Here is an 11,680-nt window from a genome sequence, read left to right on the forward strand (position 1 = left end):
GTTTAGATTTAAAACCCTATTGGTACACAACTCTGGCACCCCGCTGAGCTTCCCTTGCACTGGTCATGGAGGTCTTCTTGAGGTGCCCACATGTCCGACCAGCTGGTGTGTCCCCCCAACCTTCCAGGAAGCCGCACACGGGGCTGGACACTGATGAGTTTATTGTCGGCCCCGTGGGGCTCTCAGGTTTCCAGACAGAACGGGGGTGGCCTCACACAGGCCTGTAGGTCCCATTGTAGCTGAAGGGGGGAGGCTTCAAGCAGTCCTGATCCTCAGGGATCCAGCGCTGTATGTAGTTGGGGCCCTCATCCCGGGGCCACACGATCACCGTGTCTCTGGACGCCAGGGACGGGTCCTCTGGGAAAAAGTTGAAGGGCCGGAGCAAGAAGCCCACCGAGTTCCCAGGTGTGGCCGTGTTGGGGATGTCCTCGGAGTGAGGGATGTGCAGGAAGCCCACGGTCACCCAGGCCACCAAGTCCTGTGGGGGAGAGGGGGGGCATCAGTGAGTAAGTAGTGTCCAGGAATGGTCACTGCAGGTCATGCTGGCCCGGGGCATTTCAGTTGTGCCTGGATACTTCCAGAGACACCCCGAAGCTCCCTTTTGAAGAGACGGGCAGATGGGCAGATGCGCGAACATGCCCTGCACACAGCCAGCTGTGCTCCTGGGATGGGGGCAGGCTAGGACTCTCTGGGGGTCAGGTGGTCAGAGGGGGGCAGGGTGGGACTGGGCAGTACCTCGTCCTCAATGTTCTCATTGTTTTGAAGAAACTCCTCGAAGACCACAGGGGGGTCCCAGGGGTCGTTCTGCTGGTAGATGCTGCTGCTGCACCTCTCCGACTCCCGGTACTTGGTCACTGCCAGGGAGTACCTGCCAGGCCGAGGAGACACTGGGTGGTTCCAGGGGCAGAGGCGGCCTCTCAGTGCCTCTCGGGGAACATCCTCCAGGCCAATGATGGAGGACGTGGCTGCTTCCCCATGCCTGCTGCCCATGGAGGGCCTGGAGTCCCCTGGAGCACTCCACCCCTCCCTGAGTGCACCGAGATGCCACCCAGACACAACCCAGAGACACAGAGCCTCAGGGACAAGCACAGACAGACACAGGCACCCAGGAGAGCCCTGGCCCTCTCCAGCCTCCCTGATCCTCTCACCTGGCCCAGGTGATGGCCCGCTCCTCCTGCCAGCCGAAGGGCAGCACCGGCTCAGCCGAGGAGTAGATCTGCAGGCGGTAGCTGCGCTTGTGGCCCCAGGGGTTCTTCTTGGGGTTGGTAAAGAGCAGGTGCCTGGGCAGAGGCCGTCCGAGGCGGAAGGCTGCCTGGCGCTCCCGGGAGTATTGCCTCTGCTTGAGTGTCGGCTGGATCAGGCGGTGTCTTGGGCTCCAGGGGTTGGTGATGTTCTCTAGCTTCATCTCCAGTGTCTCAAAGCTGTTCTTGGTGCCTGGGGGTATGAGAAGGGGGTGGGGGAGAAAGGGAATCAGGCCCCTGGAACAGAACCCCTGCCCCTCAGGATCTCCACCCTGGACCCATCCAACAGCCAACCACCAGGAAAAGGTGCTGGCGCATGCACTGGGCTAGCTGCGGGAGGCAGGAAGGGACGATAAAGATCCTCAAAACCAGAGGAGCTAGGGGACAGCTCCTGGGTATGTCAGGGCAACTGGGGAATTCCAATGTCATGTGCAGCTCCTCAAGGGTAGTGCTCAAGAGCACTGGCGGTGTCTATGACCCCAGAGAAGGACACCATCTTCCTCCAGGCACAAGAGACTGTGTCCAGTGCTGTCTGGGCACAGGGGCAAGTGGGACTGAGTGGGTAGAAGCTGCCCATCTGGTCTGGATTACCTTGTGCTGTTATGGGATTTGATGTTGGGCACTGCACGGGTTCTCCTGCGGTGACACATCGATTATCCCCAGGTGGCCCTGTACCCACTTCAAGGTGTCAGGCAGTGACATTCCTCCCCTACTCCATGCACACATTCCTACTCAGCCCCAGAGCCAGGACAGGTCTGCATAGTGGCACCTGGGTGACTCTCGGGCTCTATTCACTTAGACTGTGTTTCAGAGGCACACGAGTCTCTAGCTGCGTGTTTCACAGGAGCTTGCTGGGCAGACGCCCCTGGTCCTATCCCCAGGGGTCCCAGTGCTGTCTCCTGTGGTGCCTCCTGTTGGTTGTCTGCATGTTTGACCCAGAGCTTCTGATTGGGGTCTTACCTGCCACATCCAGGTCGACGCGGTAATGCACCAAGTGTGTGTGCATGTTGCCGAGCAGGTGGGTGTGCAGGCGCATGCCGTGGAGCAGCCCCTCGGGGGTGTAGAAGGTGGCATGGATGTAGCCAGTGGCATGCATCTTGGCCTCCATCACCCCGTTAGGGTGGAAGATGAAGTCCCAAATGTAATCATAATTGTAGACGGTGGAGGTCGTCCGCAGCACCAGCACGTGACCCTTAAGGCCTGCGTAGAAGTTGAAGCCACCATTGAAGTTGGAATTGAAGTGGCGCCGGAGAGGCACCCCTGTGGGCATCTCAAAGAGGCAGAAGGCTCGCGGATAGAGGACAGGGTCATCTGCATCGTAGTAGTGGAAGGTGTCCAGGAAGGTGGCAGTCTCCGGGCAGTCGATGCCAGGGGCTAGCTCGTGAGTGACGCTGCCCAGGCCCCAGCCCACATCCATGTACTTGGTCTGCATGCCCGCAGGTGTGTGTCCTCCGTACATGGCCACTGCCTCCTGCACGCTGACCTCATAGGCAATGCGCTCACCCCCAAAGTGCAGGTTGAGGACCTGCAGCCCGGTGGAGGAGCGCAGCTGGAAGGCGAAGCTCCAGCCGCCATAGAGCACCACGTTGCCGTCCAGCAGGTAGCGGGCGCCGTTGGGCTGGACCACCCGGGGGCCGCCCACACTGATGGATCTGGGGAAGTCCCCACGGGGTTTGTACGAGGAGAAGAGGGGCGGCTCCTCTGTGCTCTCGTCCCCCTGGCCCTTGGGCAGCGGTCCCTCGAGGACTACCACATCCACCTCTCCATTTGCATACTTCTGAGCCAGCTCTTCTGGGCTCCTGTAGAACTTCCCGTTGTACCACATCTGCTCCACTGTCCAGTCCTGGACATTTGTGTTCCCATGATCCACAAGGAGCTCCAGGCCAGTGGGGTGCAAGAAATAGCCTTCTACGAAGCGTTGTAAGATAAACCAAGTGCGGCGCTGGCCAGACGCCAAGCCACGGGGGGCCACGTCGGAGAAGGTCAGGCATCGGCCCTGGCAGTCTTGGAACGAGAAGCCGGTGGTGTCGAGGAAAAACTGATGCAGGGGCTTGGTGGCCTCCTGCAAGGTGTGGAGGAGGAGTTTATACTCGACCTTGGAGATGGGCCTGGAGGCCCAGGAGGCCTGGTGCCTGGACCTGGGCGACAGTGCTCGCAGGTAGGAGGGATGTGGCAGCGGCCCCACAGCAAACTCGGTGACATTGGGGTTCTCCTGGGCTCCAAAGAAGATGGTGGCTCGGGCTTCCCGAACGGGGCGCTTTTCTCCATGATCCAGAAATTTCAGCACATGCTGCTTCTTGGGCAGCAGCATCTCAATGAGGAACACTGAGTTTTTGGCCATGCTTGGGGACCCCGAGGGCTGCAGCCCCAGCTCCTTCCTGGCCTGCAGGAAGCTGTGCACAGCCTTCAGCTCCTGGGCACTGAGGTCTGCAAACACCTCAGCCTTGCCGTGCAGGGTCCAGGGCGGGCGCTCTTCCGCGGCCATCTGCAGCATGAGCAGGGTGGCCACCGCCCAGCCCAGTGCCAGGCTCTGTCTCCCCATGGCTCTGAAACGTGGCAGAGCAGAGGGAGAAAGTGGGTTGGTGTCAGGCTAACACCGTGGACAACATGCCCCTTAGCCTCATGGTTTTCCTGAGCCCAAGCCAGAGGCAGCTGGGGTCCCTGTGGCCCCCCTGCATGGTTCCCAGTGCTGCCCAGGTCCCTGGCTGTGTGTCTGTGGATTTTAATTTTTTTTTCTCTCTTCTTTTGTCCACAAACTTCTTATAGTTCATGGGCTTTCTTACCTAGACACCTGCCCCCGTTGTACTCTTTGGTTCCTCAGCCAGGGGTACTCTGAGTCACCATGGCCAGAGGCCTGGTCCTCAGAAGGCCAGAAAGTGCTTGCTGTGTTTTGGGAGGCAGAGAGCTGTATTGACTGAAAAACTGCTTTTTGATGCAACAAAATACTTTTTAGGGAGATAAATTTCAAAATTTAGCGTAGAAGTTTAACGGGTAGGTTTAAAGGGTCAGGCTGCCTGGGTTTGCATTCTGCTAAGTTACACCTTTAGGACTGGCTGTCTGACCTGGGGCATGTGGCTTAAACTCTCTGGACCTCCGTTTTCTCTTCCATGTAATGGACATGACAGCAACACCTACCTCCTAGGACTGTGGAGAAAAGACAACTGCACAGGAGTGATGCGGGCTTTAGGGGAAACACACACAAAGCACCGGCTACTCTTCCTCTTTCCAGTGGACCCTGTTGCTACGGCCTGTGGACACCAGCACAGGAGGGTTCAAGCTCTGCTGAGTGATTCTGCTGCGATGGGGCTCTGGGGTGAGGATGAGGGCCAGCCCTGTCCAGCTTTCTCTGGTCCCCATGGGGCAGCTGCGTCGCAGTCTCTTGACCCCTACAGCTGTAGAAGGCACCTGGTGGGGTGCCCTTTCCCCTTTCCTTTTGGGAGAAGGGTGTGATCAGGGACTTTACCTCCTAACCCCATCCTCTCGAGCTACCTGTAAAGTCTTGTGTGTGAAGCTGAGAGCAGACCTAGGTGGCTGCCTCTCTGTCCTCTCTTGTTCCTGGGGTGGAACCACCTGCTAGACCTGCTGTGCTGACAGTCCCTGGGAGACCCCGGTTCTTGCAAGGTATGCTGGCTGCAGCCACTGGCTGTCACCGTCCCCCTGCCCTGGGTCCCCTAGACCCTGAACTGTGGTCGGGCTTTGCTGGGATGCTACCGGAGCCCTGTCCTTCCTTCCAGGACAGCTGCCCTTGCTGCCTGCCACCGACTTCCTGAAGGTTTGGAGTCTCCCTGGGCCTTACCCGCCAGGTGGTGCCCTAGGTGCAGAGGCCCCTAACCCTAACTTGGCATATGAATGGCCAAAGGCCCCTAGAGGTCCCTGCTTTCAGAGGCAATTGCCTTTTGTCCCCCCCCCCCAGAGCCCCTGGGGCTGAATCTGGAGCAAACCCTTTCTCCTGTGCAGGCAGAGGCGCAGAGGGTCTGAGGTCTGCCTTGCTCAGCCTGTTCCAGCCCAGAGCCCCACCAGTGGGGGCGGGTGCTGGGACTCAGTGCACTCGGCTGGACTCAGTTGCATCCCTGGAACAAGGGAAGCATCCTGGTGTTGCGTCAGGCACTCGAGAGAGGACACCAGAGAAAGGGAACCTGAGATCCGGGCGCTTTGCATTTTTTTGCTTTTTGGAAAAAGTATTTCATGTGTCAATTATGTGACTCAAAAGCACTGGGAACACAATGCACCCTCCAGAGATGCTCAGCTCTGCCGTGTTCCTTTCCCGCCTGGTTTTCAAGTTCACATCCTATGCCTCCTTTCAAAGTTGGCTTAAACCTTGCCAAGGAGCTTTCTGTCTTGGGCCTTTCAAGCTTATTCCACTTCCCCACTCAGTCCCCTCGGCATTGTGGCCTTTAATTTGTACACTGATGCACGCATCAGTGAAAAGTGATTGCTGTGTCCATTCTATCATCTGATGGACTGGTGGGCTCCTGGGAGCCCCAGCTCTTCTTTCCTTGAGTCTTCTGGCCTTGGTGGCCCTGGTGGTCACAGTCAAGGCTGTCTGAGAAGTCCTCTCTGGTCTCCCAGATCCCAACCCCCTGACTCTCACGTTGCTCTGGTTTTGCTCACCATGGGGACTTCCCAGTAGTGGCCCTGTCTTGTTCTTCTGGTGCTAGTGGGATGGCCTAGGGACCCAAACTCCGTGTGCTTTCAAGGCCCAACCTGAAGGGAGTGGGTGAGCCGGGGGTTGCTGGGTGAAGCTAGTGCCAGCAGGGTACAGGCTGGGCTCCTGTTCTACCACTAAACTTTGGCCAACCCTTCATCTCTCTCTCTCTCTCTCTCTCTCTCTCTCTCTCTCGTATAAGTATACGTGTTTCATTCTGGGGGAAGTTTTAGGTTAGTAGCAAATTGAGCAGAAGGTAAGAGAGCTCCCACTTTTTCCTGTCTCCCCAGCCCCCACTATCAACGTCCCTGGTGGTCCAGTTACGGCTGATGCACCTACAGTGACCACCACAATCACTCAGGTCCCTTGTTTACCTCGGAGTCACTCTTGGTGTTGAAGTCCAGTGGATTTTGGCAAATGTAAATGGACATGTGTCCACCCTTACCATGTCACACAGAGTAGTTTCACTCCCTGAAACCCCCTGCACTCTGCCCATCCATCCTTTCTGCCCCCCGACCCTTGCCAGCCACGGCTCTTTTCCTGTCTTCAGGTTTGGCCATTTCCAGAATGTCCCTCCAGCACGTGGCCTCATCAGATGGCTCCCTTCACTTAGTCATATGTGATTGGGGGACCTCCTTGCCCCTTCACAGGGGGCCTCCCTTTTTACAACCTTCCATCCCCAGATTTCTTTCTGCTTTGCCAAGGAGGAGGGAGATGCAGAAGGGACCTTGCCCAGCAACACCCTCTGTTCCAGCGCCACCCTCCGTTCCAGTGCAGCAGGGAGGTGGAGATGGCAGCAGAGCCACGACGGAGATAGAGAACCTCCTGGCCCTGGGGCCTTCCGAGCTGCTCACAGAAGCACGAGCGCCCCCCCCCCCAGCCCCTGGCCACTCCTCGTGCACCCTCTGGCACCCCCAGGAACCCTGGAGCCTCCTGAGCCGGGCTCTGGGCTCTGGCACCTCTGCCCTCCTCCTCTGTGTCAGGGTTCTCTTGCCCCTGGCTCCCTGCTCGTCCCCTTCCCTGCCAGCCCCCTCTCATGCCCCATCAGAACACACCTGTGCGCTGGGCTCCCAGGCGCCTCTCTGTCAGACTTTGTTCCTGGGCATTGACCCCTGACACCTTCTTGAAGTCTATTGGACCCCGCCCCGCAGGGAGGGACAGGGTGAGGTATGGGCCGACCAAGTGGGGACCTCCCTCTCAGGGGTTCCCCAGTAGCCGGGGGGGGGGGGTGCCGGGCGCTGGCAGTTACAACACGTGTCCTGCTCTGTTTCCTTATCATTTTGCCAAGTTCCCGGGAACTGTCCTTGGCTTCCTCTTTTTCAAATATGCAAGACCATAATCTGTGCACATAGTGTCACAATTCAGAAGTGAGGACAGGGGGGATTTACAGGCTGACAGACTCACCTGGAGCAGACATATGGACCAAGAAACTGACACCCACAGCAAGACAGGGAATTCAACCCGAGGCAGAACAGGGAGCCAGAGACACAGAGGCCACTGACTTAAGAAGCCTTTGTCACCACCTCTGGGACCTGACAGGATTCAGAAAGGAGGGAGGATGCAGCTGGGGGGCAAGACAGTCAGGTTCGCTAAGGCAGAGAGCAGAGGCCAAGGGCAGCTGGGGACAGGCAACATCTCTGCACAGAGGGGACAGAACCAAGGGCCCAGTTAGGGGGTGCGTAACCTTAATCTAACAAACGTGGATGAGGCCGGAGCAGCTCCGGGGTAGAGCCACAAGCATTCAGTCCACCAAAGAGCGTGGCTAGGAAGAACCAGAGGTCCTTATCTCCTTGGTCACTGAGGCGGCTTGCCCAGAGATGGCGTCTGATCGTGTGTTTGTGTTCCTGTATCTCTCACGAGAGTGCTGGCGTTGAAGTCATTTCAGTGTGTCCTGAAGGCGAAGGATGGAAATGATTACCTATCTCCATGTTCGACTTGCAATCCTAGAAGGTCTTTGGTGTCTCTGGAGGGGGATTAGCTTTAAAGGCCAAAATGATGATGGCCACAGTGAAGATGGAAGCTTGCATCTTCCACTCTTCATGTCCTCTAGGAGGGACACTTGGGGACTCTCTGTCATGAGCTCACCATCTCCATGGAGAGCTAGGAGAGCTTGGGCCAGAAGAAGGACAAATTGATTTTGAGAAGTCTGACCTTGTTTCTCTTCCACAAACGACAGAGAGACTGGCAGGAAGACAGACTGGAGAAGACAGGTCCGAACTCCCACCACAGCCGCCCACTCAAAATGGAACAAGTCCTAAATGCAAGAGCTACAGGCATAAACTCTTAGAAGAAAAGAGAGGAATAAATATTCTTGTTCTTGGGTGTGGCCAGGGCTTCTTAGGCACTACCCCCAAAGCCCCAAAATAGCACAAAACAAACAAAAGGAAACAGGTGAACTGGATGTCATCAGTGCTTTAAAGGCCACTAACAAGAAAGCAAGAAGGCAGCCCGCAGGCTGGGGAGTGTCTGAAGATGATGTATCTGATGAAAGTATATAGCACATATGAGGAATTCACAGCTCGAGAAGAAAAGGCACCAATTAAAAACGGGCAAAGGATCTGAACAGACGTCCCTCCTAGGAAAACGTTCAAAGGGAAGGGAGCTCTCGAAGACACCGTCAGTCACCAGGGAAATGAGATCAAAACATCAAGGACATTCAAACCCTCCATTAACGAGGCTGGAAGACTCAGGGGGTCGCTGTCAGCTGCAGCTCTCCTTCTCTGCTATGGGACTTCAGGAGGCAGGTAGAGAGGGGCTGAGGAGGGGCGTGGGGGTGTGGCTCTGGGGTACATACTTTGTATCTGGCAGTGGAGCCTCTGCGTCCTGACCGTTCTGCCAGCCACTTCCCTCCACCCCGCTCTCTCCGTGGTGTTCAGCCTCACCTCCAGCTCTGAGGCATGGAGCTGGCGACCTAGGACTGAGACCTCCGAAACTATAAGCCCCCAAATAAACTTTTCCTCCTTTAAAATTCCTGTTGTTAGGAATTTTAGTCCCAAAAGCAGGAAAAGCTGACTAAAACATTGCTACAAATCAAGATTTCTTAACACCAGGAAATTACGAGTGTCTGAGATGACAGGTGTGCCTCATACCGTACTCACCACACATTTACACAAATATTGAAAGGTCACACTGTACCCCCCGAAATATGTACAGTTACTATGCGTCAATTGAAAGTGCAAAATTAAAAACCAATGGTGAGATATCACTTCTCATCCACTAGGATGGCCAGAATAAAAAAGTGATGGACCAAGTGCTGCCAGATCCTACCCACCTGGTGGCAATGGAAAATGTAGGCACTTGGAAAACTGGCAGTTTTCCAAATGATTAAGTATAGAGCTTCCAAATGACCCAGCAATTCCACATCTAGGTAAATAACCAAGATAAATGAAAACATATTTTTCCACATAGAAGCTTGTACAGTAATGTTTACAGCAGTGTCATTAACAATTGCCAAAAGGTAGAAGAAACTCAAATCCTTATCAACAGTTAAGTGCATAAACAAAATATAGTAGATCTATATAATGGAATATTATTCAGCTATAAAAAGTCATGAACAAAAAGGGGAATTTATCAACAGGGTATAACATGGGTGAACCTTAAAATAATTTTCTTAAATGAATAAAAGCCAGTTATGAAAGACCACCTATTGTATGGTTCCATTTATATGAAATGTCCAGATTAGGTAAATCTCTCTGCAGAGCACAGAAGTGCACTGGTGATTTATGAGGGCTGGATGGGTTGGAGGGATGGTGTGGGGGCAGGTGGGCATGGGGTTTCTTTTCGAGGTCATGATAATTTTCTAAAATTGACTGGCCATGTGTGTACCTCTATGTGGATGTACCATAGTCCATCCGTACCTACACGTTAAATGGGTGAACCGTAAGGTGTTTAAGTGGTGTCTTAACAAGGCTGTTTAAACAAAAGTGAAGGGGCTACTACCTAGGATATGCAAAGAACTTTTGAGAATCATCTGGAGAGAGGCAGCACTCGAATGGAAACCTGGGGAAAGGTATCTCTAAGGCAACTTACAGAAGAGAAAACAGAAAGGGCTAAAGAGACATGAAAAATGTGGTGGTGATTAGAAAGATTCCAAGTATTCACCAACGAGCTGTGATTTCACACCTATGATGAGCAGAAATGAGGAAGCTGGCTGAGGCCAAGTGCTGCAGGAGGGGTGGGGAATGGGAACCTCAGGTGTGGCTTGTGGGGAGGGCACATAGACGGGACAGCCATCCCAGAGTGCAGCCTGCAGAGCAGAACAAACGAGATCACTGCATGTCCTGCAGACCCGCAGGCCTGCCTCCAGGGACACGTGCCAGAGAGATTTCCACACAGGCCGCTAGGGAGGACAGAGGAGTGAGCTGTCCGTGGGGAGGGACAGCTGGAGGCCACCAGGGGCCCATCCCTGGGACGGTGGTCAGTGCACACCATGAAGCTGTGCATGCAGAAATGTGGGCGTCCACACAGCAACTCACAAGGGTGGGTCTTAAGGTGAGTGACAGCACCATGTGTCACACACATTAAAACACAGGCACACAGCCCCCTGAGACCTTCCCCAGAGCTCCTGTGCATAGAAGGATAACTGAACGCGTTAGAACGCCTCCTGGCCAGGGATGTGGGTGAGAGTGCATGCGCACACTCAGGCAGACAGACACACACACACAAGAGGGAGGAGAGGGGCCTTGCCTGGGCCTCTGAGGTAACACCAGGCCTGACGTCACACTTGGCTCAATTCCGCAGCGAATGTCCACAATTAAATGAAAGAAGGACCCGAGGAGACAGGCCGAGTGCCGGCAGGTCGTCAGCCCAGGGTGCAGGCGGCCGTGGGAACAGGCACCCGCAGCTCTCACACCTGGGCCTGGGAAGTGTAGGGCAATTGGAGGGTGCACGGAGGACCTGCAGAGAGTTAGCAGCATGAACAGAGACGACTGGAGGGCTACCTGAGAACCGGCCTGTGGGGTTGGAAGGAGATGGCACGACGCAACCCCCCAAGCCCTGGGGTTCCCCCTGCATCAGCCTCCTCGGGCTGCTAACCAGGCACCACAGCAGAGGGTTTAAAGTAACAGAAATGACTCGCTCACAGTTGGGAAGTCTGGAATCGGTGCCACAGGGCTGGCTCCCTCCGAAGGCTCACAGGCGGGCGTCTTTCTTGCTTCTTCGAGCTTCTGGTGTGCTGGCAAACCTTGGCATCTTTGGTTTTTATAAGGACACTTGCCACTGGATTAAGTCATCACCCACCCTATTCCATCTTAGCTGACCCATCTGCAATGACCCTATTTCCAAATCAGGTCACACTTTGCAGCCTGGGATGGACATGAATTTGGGGACAACACTATACAATCCGGCACACCCTATTTACGTGCTGCATTGTGGAGAGCTGGGCCCAGAAGCCTTTTTTTTTTTTTTGGCACTGGAGATTGAACCCAGGGCCTGTTAGCACTGAGCTACATCCCAAGTCCTTTTTTTATTTTATTTTATTTTTTAGTTTGAGGCAGGGTCTCACTAAATTGCTTAGAGTCTCACTAAGTTACTAAGGCTGGCCTTGAACTTGGGATCTTCCTGCCTCTGCCTCCTATGCCACTGACTGATGTTACAGGTGCCTGGCCAGCCCAGAGCAGGTGAGTGAATTCTGTGTCCCCAGTGGGGTGGGCGTCCTTGGCCCTGGGTTCCACAGAGGAGTCTGCCTGGGGCTTGCGGTGGTCAAGGACCTTGGAGGAGGAGCACTGTCTGGGTAGGGGGCACGTGGGAGTAAGTGACAGAGCTGGGATGAGCAGCTGTCCCTGGGACACAGAAT

At 55.1% G+C, this 11,680-nt stretch overlaps 1 protein-coding gene across 1 annotated transcript; it reads right to left on the reverse strand.

The window, feature by feature from the left end:
• Positions 1–211: 211 nt before the first annotated feature.
• Aoc1 (amine oxidase copper containing 1) lies at positions 212–11,166 on the reverse strand. The gene is made up of 5 exons (XM_026379807.2): positions 10,968–11,166; positions 2,202–3,787; positions 1,149–1,434; positions 736–868; positions 212–478 (listed from the first exon to the last, which is right to left on the reverse strand). Exons 2-5 carry the CDS (start codon positions 3,781–3,783, stop codon positions 212–214), a joined length of 2,268 nt encoding a protein of 755 aa, XP_026235592.2. The 5' UTR covers positions 3,784–3,787; positions 10,968–11,166.
• Between the last annotated feature and the right edge of the window lie 514 nt (positions 11,167–11,680).

The sequence above is a fragment of the Urocitellus parryii genome, chromosome 3, assembly GCF_045843805.1.
Source record: "Urocitellus parryii isolate mUroPar1 chromosome 3, mUroPar1.hap1, whole genome shotgun sequence".
Classification (NCBI taxonomy): domain Eukaryota; kingdom Metazoa; phylum Chordata; class Mammalia; order Rodentia; family Sciuridae; genus Urocitellus; species Urocitellus parryii.